This window comes from Tetrao urogallus (assembly GCF_951394365.1).
Source record: "Tetrao urogallus genome assembly, chromosome: 2".
NCBI lineage: Eukaryota > Metazoa > Chordata > Aves > Galliformes > Phasianidae > Tetrao > Tetrao urogallus.
The window spans coordinates 20191013-20211278 of record NC_136814.1 but is presented as its reverse complement, the minus strand read 5'-3'; the positions used below and the strand labels follow the sequence as shown (position 1 = coordinate 20211278).

The window sequence follows — 20266 nt, the reverse complement described above, 5'->3', positions numbered from 1 at the left end:
ATAGATTAGTAATACATAAACAGAAGGGAAAGCTGTAAGAGCAAATATTTAACAGGGAAGAGGAGAGGAGGTTTTCTACCCTAGTAGGGAAGAGGGCTGGCTGGAGTTAGTTGAGTATTAATTTATGATTTTTTTTTTTTTTCTTGAGACAAAGGGTCAGGGTAGAAGGAGAGAGAGGATGCAAAGAGTAAAGCAACTCCATGTGAATTACTCCATTTGCTGTTTATTCACTGAGATGTGAACAGGGATTTGTGGTGAAGCTTTGTCAGGCCAAGAAAAGACATGGCGATCCTGCAGAGAAGGCTCCTTTCAGCCATATGCTGCATTTTGGAAAGGTAAAGGATTTTCCTTACCTACCTCCCCCCTAGGTGCTTCTCAGCTGTGAAAGCTGGATGACAGATAAGGATGAGAGCTTCTGTCTTCACCATCCTTCGCTATTCTGTAACTTCGATTTTCACACTGTTCCTCTTGTACCATTCTGAAACACCAGTGCTAACACACAACTTTTAGTTTATGGATAAAGAAGATGAAAAAAGGCTAACTAAACCCTCCCCCCCTTCCTACCCCAGCTCCCAACACACATTTTTCTCTTAAGCAGGCATGAGATGTGAAAACTGCAGCCCTATCCCCAGGTCCATGCAGGCTGCTTTTGGCAAAGTTACCACTTTCCATTTTATAGAGAATGTGGTTATGATTTTCAAAGGTGGGTGTCAGTGAATGTCGTGTGCTCTTTGGTGACTGTGCTGAAACCTTTGATGACATTGACAAGATCTTCTTCTTCAACATACTGTAAAGAAATTAAAGAAAACAAAACCAAAACAGCTGTGAGGCACAGCTTCAGCTAACAAAGCATAACCCTATTCCTTCAATTCTTTCTTCCCCAAATGATTCCGAAACAGCTTAAGTAAGTTCATTTCTACTTTCCTGTATGTTTTTCCCTTCCTTCTACCATAAACTAAGAACCAAAAGCATTCGTACATCTGCCTCCAATACTAAATCGACACACTTATGAGAGATTTGAAGATACACCTCCAGTCCTGACTAAGATTAAGGAAATGGTGTTAACTACAGTAATGGGGAACCTATCCCATAATATCTTGAGCTGAAAGGAATCCACAACGATCACTGAGGGTACACTTGGCCCTTCTGGCTGCCAGGGGACACTGCTGCCTCATACTCGACTTGCTGTCAGCCAGGACCCCTACATCCTTTCCTGCAGGGCTGCTCTCCAGCCTCTCATCCCCGTACATGCACCCGTCTGAAGTGCAGAATCCTGCACTTACTGTTTGTTCAACTTCCATGAGGTTGCTTAGAACCAAGCCTTTTCATTTGTTAAAATCTCTTTACAAAGCCCCTTGACCCTCGGAGGAGTCAAAAGCTTTTCCCTATTTAGGAAATTGCTGAACTCAGTATACATTATATATACTATACATATTATATATATATATTATATACATAGTCATCTCTGAACTTAGTATACATTTGAGTCCTAAAGCCAGATAATTTATAGAAGAATGAACCCTACAGTGGAGCACTGTGGAACTGCACTAGCACCTGGCCCCAGGCCTGGCCCAATTCCACTTAAAGAAGTGTGGCCTGTCAGGCAATTGTTTTGACACACAGTCAGCTTTTCAGAGTCTCAGCTTCCTTTCAATCTCAAAATACTCCAATGCATTGAGCCAGATAAAAAGTTGACAGCAAGGAGAGACATCTACACTTTGTTTCTACATCAAAAACTCTATTAGCAGCGTTCTGCAACTATCTGTAATGGTGTGCTTACACCATTCAGTATGTTCATCCCAAAAATGGACAGAATGAAAAACACTTTATATCAATTTCTAGCTACTTGCTGTAATAAAGGGAAGAGCTGAGTTAAAAGCCTTGCAGACCTTTTTTTTTTTTTTTTTTCTTTTTGCAGCAGAGTAGACGAGCACAGGCAATTGGATTTAGGGAAATCTAAAGCAATGTACAGAAAACATCAATAGAAGAGCCCTGTTTTGTATTTTTGAAATTAAAAGGGAGCTTAACTCATATTGGTTGGTCACCAAAAGTGAGTTTTAATTCCCCTGCTCCTACTTTCTACCAGCTCTGAAGGGCAGCAGACCATTCTGTAAACCAGCTCAACTGCGAGCTAAGTGTCACTATGTTCTTAAGCCTCAGCAGATATTGTAGCAATGGCAACAACATCCCTGTAGTGTGGCACGCTACAACTGCTATGCCCACTACCCCCAGACTCCTTTTAGCCCCATGCAGACAGAACATAAAGCCTTTTTTCTCACTGGCCCCTCTTACAGACTTGCTAAGATGGGTGGAGAGAAACATCTATGAGTTGGACAAACAGAATAGATTTCTTTAAAATACATATTGCAGATAGACCGTGCAGTTATTGGTTCAACAGCTACCATGGACAAATAGACATGAAGAATACTTGCATCCTGTTAGAGCAGTGATACCTGCAGTAGGCAGGAAGGAATTTTACCATCTCCTTCTACATCTTTTGAAATCCTTCCTGATCCTTTGTTACACATTTTCATGATTCTTACACAATTCTAAAAATCACAAACAGCTGACACACAACACCATCACAGAAGGAGTCCTTACCAAGCCACGACCACCAGCACGATGATTACGAATTATGGTATCCCAAGGTAATTCATCAACAAAAGACTTCTTGTCATAGATGTCAAGCAGCTGGCTGACACTACGATGAAGAGAGGCTGGGGAATATGTGCGATTTAGTTGGCTCTGACTCGGTCTCCGTCCCCCAGAAGCATTATAGAGACCACGGCTGCTTGTGGGAGAACCAACTCCTGGAATTTTTGTATCCGCTAGTCCCTAGGAGGAAACAGCAAACCAACAAATTGAATGTACAGGGCATCATCCTCAAACACTAATCAAAACAAAAGAGTAGTGTAAGAGAACAAGAGTCCATGCTTCAAAAGTTATGCACAGAGGGGGAAAATAAAAAACCCTTCCCCACTGCCAATCACATGAGTGAAAAGGAAATAAAAGCCCAACTCTGTGAAACAGGGCTGTCCTGGCTTTTTTTCCCCCTCCAGTTTTTTTTCCTTCATTAGCCAACAAGTAGAGGTCCAAAGAATTTTGTCTACAAGAATGGCAATCGAGACACACACAGCAAGGGCATTAAGCAGACTTCCTTTTGCTTAGTTATATACAGTTACCACAGCCAGGAAAAAGGTTTTCACCCACCCAGATAAACATGCGCTGCAAGTAAAGCTGCCTTTCTGCATGCTCTTAGGGCCACGTGGCACATCACACATCTTGCAACACTGCACGCTAACAACTCTACCTCAGAATGCATCCTGTAACTTTTGAGAGTGATGCTGCTTGATGAATCAGATGTGTCAGCAATAGTCTCAAACTGAGATTAAAGAGAGGGAGGAGAAGCATTAGGGCAGGGTAAGGTGTAGCACAAGTGCAATCTGTTTCTTATACAAGGAAGTGAATTAACTGCAGCTCTGGGTAGGGAGATAGCATAGCAGGACATAGGAGAGTGGAGAACCAGCAAATACACAGCATGATTTACTTCAAGTGGTCATCAGCTGCCATGTGGGCAGCCAGCAACACTCGCTGCATGATTGCAGTAGCAATTGTAGAACAAACAATTTTGCCACTTCAAAGTAGCTCTGTACTAAGTTCTTCAACTGGTGCACAGCACAATGGCTCCTCCCCCCATATTAGCTCTACAAGCTTTTGGAGGAAAAAAAAAAAAGAAAAAAAGGCTAGGAACAACGTAGGCATGCCAGCAGCAAGGACATCATAAGTCAAGGGGGACAACACAACAGAACAGGCTGCAGAAGAAATGGAATCAAAACCATAAGATCAATAAAAGCTTGTTATGCTCTCAGCCTTCACCAGGAGAAGGGGCATGCTGGAAATCCTATTGTTTCCAAGAGCTGCTTTGTTGAGGCACAGATGCAGCTTCTTGGCACCGAGACAAATAGGAACAGAACGCGTGAAGGATGCAAGAGTCACAGGAAAAAGCAGCAGAGAAGTGACAAGAATAGCCTCACAGCCTGTGCCTGGGAAGAAGTTCTACCTTTCAGTCTTATAAATTTTTTCACATTCCTCTGTCTCACTTTTTGCAAATAGTTTGCTATGTGATGGAACATGTTCTTTATCTGGGTTGGTGTTTTTTTTTGTTTGTTTTAAACAGAGCAATAGATATCATAATAAAAATGACACTGAGCCACCTTCTTAATCAATCCCCAACAGCTTCCCTCCTGCCCTTTCATGGTCCCAGTGTGACTTTACATGCATAGACACACATTTTGTTAAGGTTCCTAGCTTCTCTCTAGTTGCGCTCACTCTCCCCCGACCTTCCTGGCAGCTTGTCCTGCAGCATTCCAGCTGGGTTCTATAACTAGAAAGAAACAGAGCCCAACCCTAAGCCCTGCTTTTGCAACAGCAACTCATTGTTACCTGACAAAAGACTGTCAACTTGATCCTGGCTAACCTTTCACAACAGGCAGCTGGGACCATGTGATGCGCTCCTCCAGAAGGCACAATTTCTTACCATTTCTCAAGATATGAAAGCGTTTCCAGCTGTACTGCAGATACTAGCTAACATCAGGTCCCATCAATGGCTCTGGATTTTCTGTGACTACAGTTCTACTGTTTTTCTTAAAGCATCATCAGCATTTCAGGTCCAGAGATGTCAGGGCCTGCAGACCAGATGCCACAGCAATCTTTCTGGACTGAGTGCCTTCATCTTGGCTCTCTGTGCCTTCATGGGCACACCAGACAGTCCTTTTCCTACACTGAACAGCATTCAGTTGGGAAATAGGAGTGCAAAGTAGTCAGAGGACAAAAGAAATCTGTGAAGGACAGACAGAAGTATGACACAATGGATATGAGTAATTGTGTTTTGCCCAACATACCGGATGAGTTTCACCTGTTGAATACACACTCATTGGCGATGTTCTTTTCTGGAGTGGAACTAAAGGAGGTCTGTCTCGTGCATAGGGTTGCTTGTGCACTTTCCTTTGAAGAATTAAGGAGAGAAGAATAGCCAGGAGGATCAAACCTAGAACTACCATCAAAACTGCAAACCACAGTTCATTGTAGAATTTTACACTTTTGGACTCTGCTTTGTCCTTCTCTCCAGGTGTTGTCAAGATCAGACCTGTAAAAATCAGGAGGGATTAGGAGAGAAAGAGAATGTTATTTCAGAAAGTCATTTAACAATATGCTACCCCTTTCGCCTCTAATAAATTAGGCAGGAATTTAAGTCATTTTGTCGTCATGTGCTTATTTGCACTTATGTTCAAGGTGGCATAATGGTTCAATATGCTGGCGGGCTATAATAAAAAGCTTACTACCCTCAGGAGACCCTGCTTAAAGTTCCGGCATTGCTGCTCAGGCTGGAAATCACCACTGCACCAGCAGCTCTCGAGAAAGGAGGCGGTGGAGGTGGAATGTGAGTGGGGGAAAAAAGAAAAAAAAAAAAAAAGGTTCTCCAAGTAACCTTGAAGGGTGGAAATGACTACAGTAATTTCAGAGAGGTACGGACAGAGGACATTCTCTACACGACAATGCCTGTAGCAGCATGCCTGCACAGTTAAAAAGAGCGCGAGGAAGACTGAACAAAAATGAATAATAAATTAATATAGAAGAAAACAACATGAAACACTTTATTCCTCCTTCCCCTGCCTGTTAGAAAAACAGCCACATGGCTCTGCTTTCGCACAACACAAGCATCAGAAATCTCTGTGACAGAATTCAGAATTGTTTGGTTATTTGCGATCCTACATGCGTATCGAGACACTTTGCTAAGGGATTTCCATCACCTTCACTTCCAAGTCTCCACTGCAAGCTGCCTGTGGTGCTGATCCAATTTGTAGTAGATGCAGGGTACATACAGCAGTCAAAAAGAACAAATGAAGGTGATGGATATGGGAATACTTCACAATGCTTTTACCATAGCCTTGCCTGAAATTTTGCAGGACGATAGTTGAGAGCATGAAAAGGTGTATCAGGGAACTACAGTACAAAGAATAATTGCAAAGACAAGGGTGATCTATTTTAAGAAGCCAAACAAAATGCAAACTCACAATAAATTAATTAAAAGCAATGCCAGTTAGAAATAGTTTGAGCTTAGATTTTCATCCTAGAAAACAAAGCTAAAAGGAAATACAGACATTTTAGTGGTGGGTATCTACTACTGGACAACAACTGAACTAGGACTTCATCACACTAAGCCTACTACCCTTACAAAACAAGTAAAGGATCTATACAGCAAGTGTCCTGAGAAAACTCATGGCATGATCCCTCAGTCAGATTCCACTCCATCTAGTATGCAATGCATATCACATTTTTACCACAAACACAAAATCAGTAGGCAATAGGTAATTTGTTCATATAATTACCAAGTCCATCAGCAGCACTGTACTTGATGACTGGCGTCATGGCACTCCCTTCATCGGTGATGCATGTTACTTGAAACAGAAAAGCTGAGCAAAAAGGAGAAATCAGAATTCTGTAGGTGTTTTTCACCATTATCCAACAGTAGAGATTGCTAACTCAGAACAACCAAGCACATCGCCAAACACCAGCTACCTGAGTTCAAGGTTAGAGCCTCATAATCCCTTATACATTCAACTTCTAAACCATTAAGTATGGCAGAACATATGATAAACATCACTATGACATTGTTACAAGTTATGCTCCTCTTTCAACACTCAGTTCTCCCTTTTTCAATTGTATACAACTGGAAATTTCAATTTATTCCATCATTGTGCCACAAATTCCCTGGGCCATTTGTTCACAGCTGATAGAAACTTGTTGAAAACATTTGATTTTTTTAAAAAGTATTAGCATCATAGTAGTATCCAGGATAGTAAAAAGTAAGTGACAAATCCCTGTAACATACAAAGAAAAACCTCTTAAAAACAGAATCTCTCTTTTTTGTTTTTATTTTTCCTCTGTTGACATGATTTGGTTTTCATTTTAAACATCCCAAATTTCTGAAAGAGAAACTGCATTTCAAAACAAGGCCAATTCCAAAAGATACCGATATAGTCCTTAAAATATATATGTATACTAAAAAACAAACAAACAAACAGGCTCCAGCCCTTTATGAAGTTTATTTCCATGCATTTTTTTTTTCTAGAGCACAGCCTCAAAGAACAGAATAGCAATGCAGCTCTGAGATTTGGTAAAGCTCAGCCACCACAACAAACTAACACAGGCTCACCCAGTCTAGTAAAACTGTTACTAGTTCCAAGAATTTTTGTTTCAAGCATCTGCTTGGATGCAGTTCAATAAATTTGGCTATAGTATTCAGCAAGTATTTAGATGCAGCACAACTTGCCAGAGCTGCTGCACAGACTCCCTTTCATTCCTCCATTTAGGAAGAAAAGCAGTAACTCCTGTGCTCTTAAGCATGAGACTTCCAGGGAGACATTCCTCAAATTTAGCAATAATATTAACACTATTAATTGAGCTCAACATCTTTTAAAGGAAGAAAGACATAGGAAATTGAAACAGACTTTTGTCAGATGTCCTTGGCAAATACAACTCGGTGTCAAAGCCACTGTAGATGCGTTGCCCACTCTCAGTTAATGCATACTCCTTCAGGCGTCCGTTCAAAACGAAAGTGCGACTCCAGTCTATGTGGATGGTAGATAAATTGCTAACAACTGAGAACGGAGCCATGTACCGAGGTGCTGCAAAAGAAGAAAATCCTATTTCTAGGCAACAGGCGTGGCAGAATCATAGAACAGGGAGAAACAGGCTCTGAATGATTCAAGCTCATTCACACGTGTACTAGCTATCTCATATTCATTTGTATGAGCAGACAGATGGAGAAAAGAGAAAGTTTAGTAGCAAGCCAGCCCCTACACTGAGAAAGCAGAAATGTTTCATATAAAGACCTAGATTTCTGCTCCTTTGCCTTCGTGGTACAGCACTAAAACTGCACAGATTAAATCCCAACTCAGGGTATGTTACAGAGAGAAACAGGAGGTTGTTGAAGTTGCAAGCTCAGCTGCAGCACACCTAGCTCTGGCAACCAAACTTGTTAAAGAAAGGACTATTCTGCAATCCCAGAGAGACTGCCCTAGATTTTCTTCTAATATGTGCACATACATAATACAAAAGCCACAGCAGGCAGAGAGAAAAGAAACAGAACTCACTTCAGGGTGTAAGCTTTCATCAGTTGGGCATAACAGCTTGCTGACAAATGACTCAACTTCAGTTTGAGGTGGTCCCTTCTTGTGACTTTGTCATTAAACCACATGCCCACCACGTGCTGATTTGTTCACAAGGAAGCTGCTTGTCCAGCTACACTTTGCCTCTAATTGCCCACTTTCACTAAACCAAACCTTCCAGGCAAGAGTAAGGAGACTTTCAGAGTGACTCGGGAAATCCATGTAAGAGTTCAGCAAGGCAAGAAAGACTGACACACGAAGACTGCAGACCCAGTGGGCAGGGGTTTGAAAATGGCTATTAAACAGTTTTGTTCTGTATGTCTCACCTATTTTCTCCATTTTAAAGTTCATCAATCACATTACAGTTTTCAGCCAGCAAAATAGCTTTAAAGACTTTTTTTAAAATCGTGGTCACATTCAAGAAAATCTGGGGCTAAGTTACCCTAAATTTAGAGATGAGAATCCATGCAACATAGCAGGTGCTACATTTTTATTATCTACTCAGCAGGAGTATCTATTGATTTAAATGGGATTTCTATAAAAAGGATTCTGAAATCCTGGCACCAGACTATGTGAGAAAAAGTTAAGATTCTCTTAGCCCTGTCCTGGCATGCTGAGGTGAAATGATCTCATCTGTTACAGAATGATTGGCTACAGCACTATGGATCTTTTCAATAAAAGCTCATGCTAGACTACCAGATATTCAGTTTTGATGATAAAAATCTGTACTGGCTGTAGGCACAAGTCCTGCACATTTTTCTTCCATACACACCACCTGTAGGGAAAGGCAATTGGCAGACAACCTTCTAAACCACCTAGTTCTAAATCACCCAAAAAAGAGCAATGGTCACAATCCAGCCAAAGAAAGAAAAGATTTGCTTACCCATCGCAAGGCTGCTGTAAGCCCCCTGGCCCCCTCAGATCATGGCAGGAGCTGCTGCCCAGGATCAGACTTCCTCATTTTGTAGTTTGATTTTAGTTCTAAGTTTTTGTTTCAGATTTTTTGGGAGTTAGAAGGAGGAACCTCCACATATCCTTCCCTTGTGCGGCCAGCACTTAAATGAGGCTTAGGGAGAACCTGGCTCCACCCCTTCTAATCACACAGGCAAACTGCCTTCACCTGTGCTCCCAGGCTGGCTGTGTTCCTTCACCAGGTGCTCAATCATTGATTCAGGCCATGAACTAAGTTCTGTACAGCACCACACGAATTTAAAGTAGTGCCTTGATGTGGTTGGTTACTGATAAACTCTTCACTATCAGCAAGGATCCAAACATTCAGATTCAGCCTGTGGAAAACTTTAATGAACCTGGCAGAAGTGTGACATGAATTAAGACAGGTTATTCTTGAAGAGAATCAATAGATCTGTGCCCCATGTAGCAAAAGCAGAAATTTCTGATCTCATACTCACGCTCCTTTTCTGTAGTGAAGCCAACCCACTCTGAGGCGCTGCTGCCCACGGAGTTGTAAGACACAACTCGCAGGTTGTAGGTTGTGTAAGGCTCGAGGTTCGATACGTTGGCACTCTGTCCATTTCCTGTATACTTCACCTCAGTTGGGCCAGGGCTGCAAGCCTTTACTGCCGGCTGCAGGTTCAGAGGACAAGCCATGTACACATGGAGCTCATAGCTGAGAAGACAGTGAAGATTTAGATTAACTAAGAGCTTTTATAACATAACATGATTGTTTCATTACAACCAACCAACCATTTCATCTTGATTGCTGTATATCTGCAATGCTAGTTTTTCTCCTGGAGACTTTGGCCCCGGCTGTGGTCTATGAAAAACTGTGGTTGTCAGTCACACATAATGAAACTACTGGTTCCTTAAAAGGCATCAACACTTCCGCACATCAGCTAGCGGCCTTACTAGCCACAAAATACAGCTGCCTCTTGCAGACAATTGATCTCACCACTCTCACTGTGCAACCACAGCTTTTAGACAATGACCTCCACTCCCAGCATCCTCTCCACCTTCATCAATCTCTATATCCTGCACATGAGAAAAGCAACCGGTTCACCCAAACACCTCCTGGATGCTTTTTAGGCCACATGAGATAACATCACCAACACCAGGAAGAAAGAACATGGCTGTTCCAACCATCCAGACCTCTTAGTCACATGATTACAATTTACATCCAGGAAGGTGGCTCTGCCACCACTCCTGGCTAGCTGAAATTTGACTGGGTTGCAGCTCCCACCTGGTGACAATGCCATTGGGTGACTGAGGAGCACTCCACTGGAAAGAGGCGTTCCTGGAGGTCACGGCACGGATCTGTGGGGGAGGCTGCTCAGAGGGGGGAGCTGGCTGTGTGGTGATTTGGGCCGTGGGTCCTTTGCTGCAACAGTTGAAACAGGTGCAGGCCTCCACACCAATGGAGTACGTGGTAAAAGGTTTTAGCCCGTGTATTGTCTGCTGGGTGGCAGTCCCTTCTGACAGCTGCAAAAAATTAAGAGGAAACTTGTCATAGGTTCAAGCACCACAAGTACTCAATAAGAGTTATCAGGATAAATTAACTCCAGAAGACTATGGGCACAAGGTTCTGCATGTCCTTTAAGTCTGACATTAATGCAGCTGCTGTGCACTAGGACCTCTGCAGTTATTTTCCTCCCATTACAAAGTTAAAGGGCACTGCTCAAAGGAAAAGACCACGCCATCAGTGGCCTCACAGACCTCTTGAGTTGAGATGTAAACTCTGTATATCAACTTGTATATGTCATTCTCAGGGAAAGAGAAACTGCAAACCTTTAAGGAGAAATACTAGGCTAAAAGGAACTGAAACAAAATAAATGACTGTGAAAATGACTGCATGATAAGCGTATTAGCAAGTGCCCATGGATATCTCAAAAGCTTCCTTGGCTTGGATACAGGAGACAGCACTTGGCAGAGTGATGGGCATGTGACTGGTAGGTCAATTTACCTAAAGGGATAGTGGGCTCTCCAGTAGGAACCTCTGAGCAGGGGGCCAACACAGCGCTGCTCCACACTGAAACGGCTATGTTGCCATGCAATCCTGCTTGATAGGCAACTCTTCTACATCTAGCATGGGAAAGTTCTGGCAAAGGAAACTTATTTCTAAACTGCTTGGAGGAACAGCTACTTCACCTCTTCATTGTAGCCATTTATGGATACACCTTTTTAAACCAAAATAATAAACACCATCAGGGGGCAACATTTGTTTCCACATAGCACCATGTGACTCAGCACAGTACAGAAGAAAATGGGAAGGAATGTTGTGAAGCAAGGAAAGAAAAGCATTTGGTATTGCCTAATGCTAGTGCTAGAGACAGCAGCATGGCAGGTGTGATGGGATGGAGATGGAAGACCATACAGACACCAGGGAGATGAGCTAGCTGAATCAGACATGGACACTCTGATTGCACTGGGAGGTATAAATGCATGGAGAAATAAATCTGTAATATGCAATCAGTAGGCAGCTTAAACTTGTGGACAGGGCTAATGACCTGAAAAGGTATCTCCAACACTTCCAAACTGAGAAAGATGATGCAAAGAAAAAACTGTAAATACTTGCCTTCTTGTGAAAACCAGACAGATAATGCTAGGGACAAAGGTTATTCCAACAGTTTGCACTGATTTGGTGGTAACCGCTCCAGACAACTTGCACAGCTCTAGATTTTCCTCACATCTCCCAGTTTTAAAACAGTAATGAAACTCTGCAGGTTTCCTAGCTTAACTGAGTCCAATCACACCTGGACACCTAATGAGATCAATCTCAAGGGAAAATCAAAGCTGCATGTCAACCCTATAAAAGCATCATCTGTGTTGCTGCAGTCTCGTCACATTTGCTGAGCCTTCTTGTGCAAACACAAAATAAATAGTATCAATCTGTTACCATAAACATATATATAAGTTTACTTTTTCTTGCTTCCCATGTGCCCACCCTAGAAAATGGAAATCCACAAACCAGACAGAGTTAAAACTGAGGAAACATTTGAAGACCACATGTAACCCTCCAGTCTGGATTATGGGCCTCTTAGATGCAGCAGTGTCCAATCTAGAGATGAAAATGACTCCACATTTGAGGCTTGGAACCCTCCATGGCGCAGACACCAAAAGGAGGTATTGCCTAGAGAATTGGTTCACTGGGATTTGATTAAATAGCTAAGATTTGCACTGAAGATGTCACCATTAAGAACTTCGTTTTAGGTGATCTAGACTGAGACACCGTTATCTTTTTATGTGCAGTATTCTTTAGTGCTTTGCCATGCAATACTTCTTACCAATAAGACAGATTTTTAAGGGTAACTCAGAGTATTTTCTTTGGAGCTTCAAACCTCTAGCCTATCCAAAGCGCACAACCACTTCCTCCTGGCTCCCGTTTCCACTTGCACCATTTGGACTGGCAGGGGCTGTCTGGAGGATTTCATTTGGATGGTCAGCCATCCCCAAAACAACGCTGTGGATTCTCGTCACATTGTCACAGCACATTACCAAGTGAGAAAGATTTGAATGCTGAAGATAATGCCTTGAGAAGCACATTTAGCTGAGTGAAAGTGTAGGACCCGCTTTGGCCAGAAGAGAGCATTGCAGAGCAGGCAACAAAGGGAGAGCAGGAGAGGAATAAAATTGGCAACCAGCAGACAGTTACTAAGAACAAAACTGCTAATGCTAAAAAAAGCAAGTTAAAATGGAAGTACACCAATAATTTTCACAATACTTACCACCACCTCAGTCCCTCGAGTATCATTAGAAAACAGCCTGTAGATACTGACCACCCCATTTGACTTAAGAGGAGGATTGATGTTCACTACGGCCACTGTAGATGCCACTGTGTGGAAGAGGGGAGCTGCCAGGCCCTCAGGAGGAGCAGGACCTGTCCGGCAGCGCGTCCAGCCGCTCGGTGTCCGGCCCGCCGAGTTCACTGACCACACCTTCAGCATACAGAAACAGAGAGACTATCAATGAAGGACTCAAGCCTACAAAAACTCCACAGCTCTCTAGGATGCTGCTGCAGCTTTAATTCTGCTGAGAAAGACACAGTATAACAGCCCCTGTGCAAAATGTCCCTTGTCTGCAGCCCAGTACCTGTACTGATCCAATGACTTCCTAACAGAAAAAAAAATTACACTGAAAAGTAGATTTCTTGTCTCAGGAAGCGTGTATTCATGTAGCTCCTACTTACCTAAATTCCCAGCACTGTCCTTGTTGTGCCATGCAAAGAGGATCAACACCGATAACATTTTCAAACAAATGTGAACAAAAATACTGACATCCAGTCCTGCCATTTGTCTCCTTTCCCCTCAATTCCTTCACGTGTGCAAGCAGCCCCAGTGAGTTCAGCCTGCCACTGTCTGACATCTAATTATGTTCACCTTGACTGAATTGCACAAGACAAATTCTAGCTACTCTTAAAAACTTGACATTTTTATAGGGGTATCTCTCTCTTAAAAATATTTCTGTAGCAATCATTTGGCAACATCTTCAGTAACCCATAATATAAACAAAGCCCACTGAAAATTATGGTTAATTCAGCATCTCTCATTTACTTCCACAACAACATTCTCTTTACCCTGTGAGCACAAAGGCAACTGTTTCAATTCCAAGATTTCAAAATTTAGCAGCTTGAACAAGGCCTGATTAAAACCCACACGTCTCTGTGAACTACACCTACTGGTTTTGTCAGCTTCCCAAAACCAGAGTGATCTGCAGACTACATAAAACTCAGCACTTATTAAACACAGTCTTCAACAAATCTGCATGAAAATTAAATTTTGCTTTCATCAAGGAGTGAATAAACATATGGAAGGATGTATAATCTTATTTATCAAAAACCATTTGTATAATTAAACACGAATATCATAAAAGGTTGCCTTAGGTCGTCATTTGCATGAGTAAGTAATTTGTAGAATGTCAGGTACAATAGACAGAATAGATGGATGCGTGAGTGTGTAGGGTTAAATTAGGCTCAATATTAGCCAACCACACAGTGATCAATCAGAATGATAGATCTAAATGGCAATACAAGAGGACTGTCTGAGCGATTTTTAGTATAAGTATTCCTTAGTAAGCTTTCACGCCAAGCAATTCTAACAACAGTAAAACACGTTCTTATGTGATCTACTCCAGGCAGAAGTCCTGGGAAAGTGGCTGGTGGGACTCTGCCTTAAAAAAATAAGAGGTTTAGAAATTAGAGTTGTTCAAGATTGACCCTGGCATCTTTCCAGCTGGCAATATTAAGTTCCAAGACCACAGAACACTTCACAAGGGGTCCGGGGAAGGAAAAGGGCCAAAAACTACCTCAGAGGCTTTGAAGACTATGGTTCTGCCAACTACAAAACTGAAGTTACTGCCTCATTCCTTCAGTAACATATAATATCATCCAGTGAAAGACTACATAAGTGCAGATGACAACCTACAATAAAAAGCTCTGCCAGAGTACTTTCATTTTCAGTGAAATCAGTAATATATCTCTGTTGTGAACTTTTCATAAGTCAAACTCTGTTCACTTTACTGCAGTAGGTCAAACCCTCTATCTGAGTTAAGTCCCTGCTGCTACAAAGATTTGCCCACAGTAGCTCATTTCAAGGAGCATATTTCTTTGCGGAGAGAAAAAGCCACATATGGAAAAAGCAGCTCTGAATGTGCCACTTGCCTCGACTCAGCACTGACCACTAAGGTTCTAAAGCTCTGGCTGCACACCAGGCTGCGGTCTTAAAGAGCATGGAAAGTGGCAGGATTGGGGCTGAGTTGCAGAACCAGCTTCCACACTATAACTGATGGCCAAGAACTAGGGACAGAGGCTTCCTGCATAGTGCAGCAAACAGGCCTCGCAATGGGACCCCTTAGGAAATTTGGAGAAGAGAGAGATGCAGCATAGCTGGGGTACACACAACTCACTGAGAGTTGGTGGGAGGCATCTTCTTCCATCCCTCCCATATCATAGGTGCCTAAGCCATGCCTTTCAGAAAACAAGCCTTATTTTTGACAAACACCATCTCAGGACAAGGGAAAGGGGAACGCTGGTCTCCTAAAACGTGACATCTGGGTGGCTGAAGACATTTTCCCAGAGGGCAGCGATTTCATTTCAATCACACGCTTCAGTGGAGGCCGTCAGTCCCACTGTCCTCCAGAGTGGAAGTGCCCAAGTGCACAACTCACCTCTGTCTGTGCACAGTGTGCACCCTATATTTGTACAAACATAAGAAAACCAAGATCAACTCGGCAGAGCAAGGGCAAGTGCAAACAGACATGGTTTCCTAGCCAGGTCCATCTCCAGGGAGGGACCCTGAGCCCATCCTCTGAGCATCACATTCCTCTGCAATAAGAGGCCAAGATGCATCTGGGCCTGTCTGACAGTCATGGTCTCAGAATACCAGTGAGGGAAACTTAGCAACTCAGCCATGCCAAGACATATTCCCAGCAGAATATCTTTGGCTGTGCAAAATTCACATCGGCTTTGGAAAAACACTGTGAGAGCTCAACAGGACTTCAGAGGATCTAAATTCTGGATTTACACTGGCATAATCCTGACTCCCCTGACTCCTTCTGCTTCTGCTTAATCATCTGTAAAAGAATGGATGGCTATAAAAATTTTTCCCTATGAGAATCGTCATTCAAGTAAACTCTGGCCTGTGCTTGGAGATCCAGAGTTGTAAGTGCACAGAAATGGCTGCAGATGGAAATGTTCATGTTTTGTCATTTCAGTGCATGAAGAAACCAGACAGCAAGGCAACAGAAGCAGCAGTGGGAAGCACCTGCTAAAATCAGAGTTTTGATTTGGTTACGGCTCCTCAGAAAATCACCACAAAAAGGGCAAGATGAAATTCCATGATTTAGACTTTTGTCCTAAGTTTTATTTTGGCACACAAAAAGAGTCCTTTTAAGACATGACATAATCAGCACAGAAAATATTTACTGCATCCACAGAGAAATGGAAAATCATCATCTCATTTGCTGTTCAGAATGGCAGAAGATTCTAAAAGCTACCTCAGAGCACAGATCTCATGTAGGCAGGAATGTACTGGATGACAAAACAGACAAAACAGCAGAAAGGCATCAAACACTTCTTATAACCTGAGCTTCTGAATATACTGCTTTCAAAAGCATTAACTATGACATCATGGTGCATGGCTCTGCATGCTGTCAAAAGATGTATGGCTTTTAATGGCTACTTTCCCTCAACAAAAGCAGGAGAGGTCTCCAAAATCAGCTACACTACATGAGATATTTTTTAAACTGCTTTATAAATTTGCTGGCCTCTGGACCACGTTGGATTATGAGGTAGAACCAGAGAGGAGAAACTTATCTGGAGTCTGCATATCTAGAGTACTAGAGAAGTCCACTTGCAGGTAACTAAGCTTGTTTCTTTCATCACCAATGACCTTGCATGATCTCAGCTCCTGGATGAGACTGGTATTCAAGCATTGCTCAAAATGATCACAGGACAGTCTGAAGGCTCACTGGCCCAGCAAGAGGTTGGAGAACAGGAAGGAAAGTGCTGAGAAATTGGCCACAGCCTGAGTGCAGTGAGCACTTGTTCAAGCTCAGTAAAGATGAATAGCAACTTTCCCCATACCAGGGCAATAAAATTACAATGGCTCAAAGACGGAGATGCTGTGAGCAGGTGTTGTCTTCACCTCTGAGCAACACAAGCCTGAGATCCTCACCTGGGCAAGCTGTGTTTTGAACTGAAAAAGTCATTTCTTTCTTTTATCAAATGGAGATCATATGTGAAAGTATGTACTTCATACAGCATGGAATGGAGGGAAGCAGCTGGACCACCGCTAAAGCTGAAGAAAAGTATCAGAAGAAGACAAGCAAACAGGCAAGCACTAAGCTTCTCTGTGATGGAAAGGGACAGTGAAGAAGCTACCAAAATAAAGTACACAAATTTAACCCCCTCAAAGGACAAATACAGTCTGTGATTAAGGCAGAAAAAATGCACTGTTACCAAAAATTCCCCCAGTGATTAAAGTGATCTTTTGATCGTGACTCCAATTACACAAACAAGCATAAACACAAGCTGACTGAGCAGAGGTCTCACAGAGGACAGCATGTGCGCAGTAATGCCTGCCAGTTCACACCACTCACATCTCACACCTGGTCCCAGCAGAGTGACAGGTATTTCCCCTGTAAGCACAAGGGCCAAAGGGAGGAAGCTCTCACCGATCCTGCAAAGTGAGCGTTAGAAACTCTCCAAGAGGACTCGTTTCCTTCACCTCTGCTGAAGTATAGCAAGGAGGCTACAGGCAGAAGGGTGGGCTGTCTGGTGGCAGCTCGCCTGTCTGGAGGCAGAAGTCTTGAGCTCCTGCTGAATTCCTAGGGCAGGCAGAGCCAGCATCCTTCACTTTGCACAGAGACCAGGTAACAATCGCCCTCCTCCAAAAGTTCACTGTTGACCAGCAGTGACTGCAGGCTCCCACCAAGCCTTTCAGGTACTGTGCATCAGGCCACACTGAAGTTAACGTGCTTCTGTGAGGGGCAAGAGCTCAGCTCTCTGCTTGAGGGGAATTCAAGGACTTAACACAACTGACTGCTGGTCCTTCCAAGAAGGATTCAGCACTAGCAACACTCTGCACACGCCAGGAGAGATGAGCAGTAGCAGAGCTGAACTGATACGACTCCTCTGTTTCTACAGTTGATTCCTGGAGGCCCAAACACACAGCACTACTTTGAGACTGTTTTCTTCACCAAGACCTCTCATTTATAGCCCTATGATTACATAAACAGAGTTTTCCCAATGTAGTTTTTTTCCAAGATTGTAAAATATTTTAGAGGTATATAAGATATGATCAATCTATCAATAATTTTCAGAAACACAGCACCAAATGTATGAACAGCATTCCACAAGAAAATTGAAACCTATAATCTTGGCTAGTTAAATAAAATTAGAGAAACCCAGAGGTGCTCTCTGCCACCATCATTTGCAGCACCCTTCACAAATCTTTCTTCTCATCAGACCTGACTGACATGCAGTCTAGGTAATTTGGGATTCCTAATGCAATGTCAGCAGAACTTAGAGCACAAACCCTGCCTACGGAAGTCTAGCATCCAGCATTAAAATAATTTATTCATTCTGGGCATTGCAGTGTCAGGAAGGTATGAGCAAAGCAGAAAGTTTCAAAAGTGGTTGCAATCTAGTAGGAATAGAACAAAGGCAATAGAAAAATGGTATCACATCCACTCATGATCAGTGGTACAAAGAGGTAGTAAACAGAAGTGTGTTTTCTGATTGTCCATCCTGAAATCTATTCTCTTGCCTATTTAGCACTCAGTCAGCATACTTAGGGAGGCCATAAACATATAATGGGATAGACGGTAGGTCCAGGCTTCTAGCATTGTGATAATTTGAACCTCTTAACATTGCTATTCATCTTCACTATTCAAATCTTTATATCTAATAAAAGTATTAAACCCATTCTAGGGAGGCGAAAAAAAGACAAAGATTACAGGCAAATGGTTTGGGACTTGCATAACGTTACCATATTCTAAAGGATGCTCATTTCATATAACATAGTATAACACCCGTAATTAATGAGAGATGTAAACAAGTTTAACTCTAAAAGGTAGAAAATTAAATAATTTGTTTCCTATGGGTATATAATGAGATAGTTACCACATTCCCAAGAGAGAGATAAGCAGATATTAAAAGGTCTTTCCAATACCTGTAATAGCTAAGGGCAACAGCTAATTCAATAGATTCGATCAAAATCACCACTTCTTTCTCCGCTTCTGATTTATTACTTTGGCTGCAGTTAGTCATCACTCATTTTAGTTTGCTTTTCAGCAGTCATAAATTATGCCTCATAAATAAAAAGATACAATCAAGGAAATCATATCAAGTCCTCTACTGCCCTGGAATATATTTTCCCGCGGTACTCACACTAATGTCTTTTTAAAGGATAGCTTGCCATGGTTTTGAATAGATCAGAATAGCAATGTACTGGGAAAAGTCCTACAAGTGTGCTGTCGTAACTGTCTCACCAGTAATTCCAGAAACCAAAAACATCATTTTGTTTAATGAACAAAAATCAAGGATTGCTTCATCAGTACACTGTTTCACACTTAAATTTAGGATAGTGTTGGCAACAGAAACATGGTGCCAGAAGAGGGGCTTTTTAAAAGGAATTGCATAGTTTCAAGTAGCACTTCTACTGCATGCCCCACTGTACAAGGGCAAAGGAAGCATCTGGTTCAGCAAAAGGATATTTAGAGTACGTATCACCTTTAAAGCACTGAAAGAATATAGTTGTGCTTGCTTTACTTTTCAGAAGATTTTCTCTTGCAAGAAAACCCCCTCTTTCAAACAAAGAGGATAGCAAGCAGGGAGTGCAAGAAGGAAATGTCTTTGATTTTGTCACTGCTTTGTGGTGTATCCTTCTCTCAGTGTGACAAGCAGAATAGCGAAAATAAGCCAAAAGATAAGGGATATTATAAACGGGTGACTACCCATCACTGGTTAGTCAGAGAACCTGCTTCAACGCATTTTAAGCTGTAAAAGTCACTCAGTTGTTAGTCAGTAACTAAGGAGCACAAACTGGAGCTCAGCCACCAGTTTGATGGACAGGCTGGTAACCAAGTGCCATTCTTGTCATCTCTGAAAGTGACCGAGACGACTGACATTTTCTGTGTTCCACGCAGTTGGTCCTGCCATAATCTTCGTGACTTTTCACTCATTTTTCTTTCTGTAAATCTCCAAAGTCAGACATATGATTTGTTTCCTCTTTGATAGTTCTAAGAGTCCAAGTTGGAGTGCCCAAAATGTATTTCCCCTGGCACATCTTGGAATCTTCCCTTGGTCTTTCACTTGGCAGAAGTATTTCGACTGTGAGAAACACACTACTTAAGGAAGGACACTGTGAGAGGCAAGACATCTGCTGCAGTGCACCAGACAGTCTTACCAAAGAATGAAAGGGCAACAATAAAACCTTCTGAAAAGTTCTACTCCAACCTTTTGCTTGCTCAGTGGTTTCAGAGAGGAAATAAGGACATGTTCTACACACCAGGAAGGCATTAAGCCATTAATCTGAAGAAGCTCTCCAAGTACACAATTAAGTGCAATTGTGGAAGAGTGACATTGCACTTGCATGGAAATTGCACCAAATCCCAGCACCACCTTTTTGCAGATCAGTACTGTG

At 42.3% G+C, this 20266-nt stretch overlaps 1 protein-coding gene across 1 annotated transcript in view; it reads right to left on the bottom strand.

Moving 5' to 3' along the window:
- Nucleotides 1–697: 697 nt before the first annotated feature.
- Nucleotides 698–20266, bottom strand: part of USH2A (usherin) — a gene marked incomplete at both ends in the record, with an annotated part of 372871 nt that continues 353302 nt past the window's right edge. Inside the window, 9 exons of the mRNA XM_079550589.1 lie at nt 698–787; nt 2602–2835; nt 3311–3382; nt 4902–5146; nt 6390–6473; nt 7512–7688; nt 9581–9798; nt 10369–10607; nt 12851–13060. Coding sequence (XP_079406715.1) covers nt 698–787; nt 2602–2835; nt 3311–3382; nt 4902–5146; nt 6390–6473; nt 7512–7688; nt 9581–9798; nt 10369–10607; nt 12851–13060 — 1569 coding nt within the window. The remainder of the gene's footprint in view (nt 788–2601; nt 2836–3310; nt 3383–4901; nt 5147–6389; nt 6474–7511; nt 7689–9580; nt 9799–10368; nt 10608–12850; nt 13061–20266) is intronic.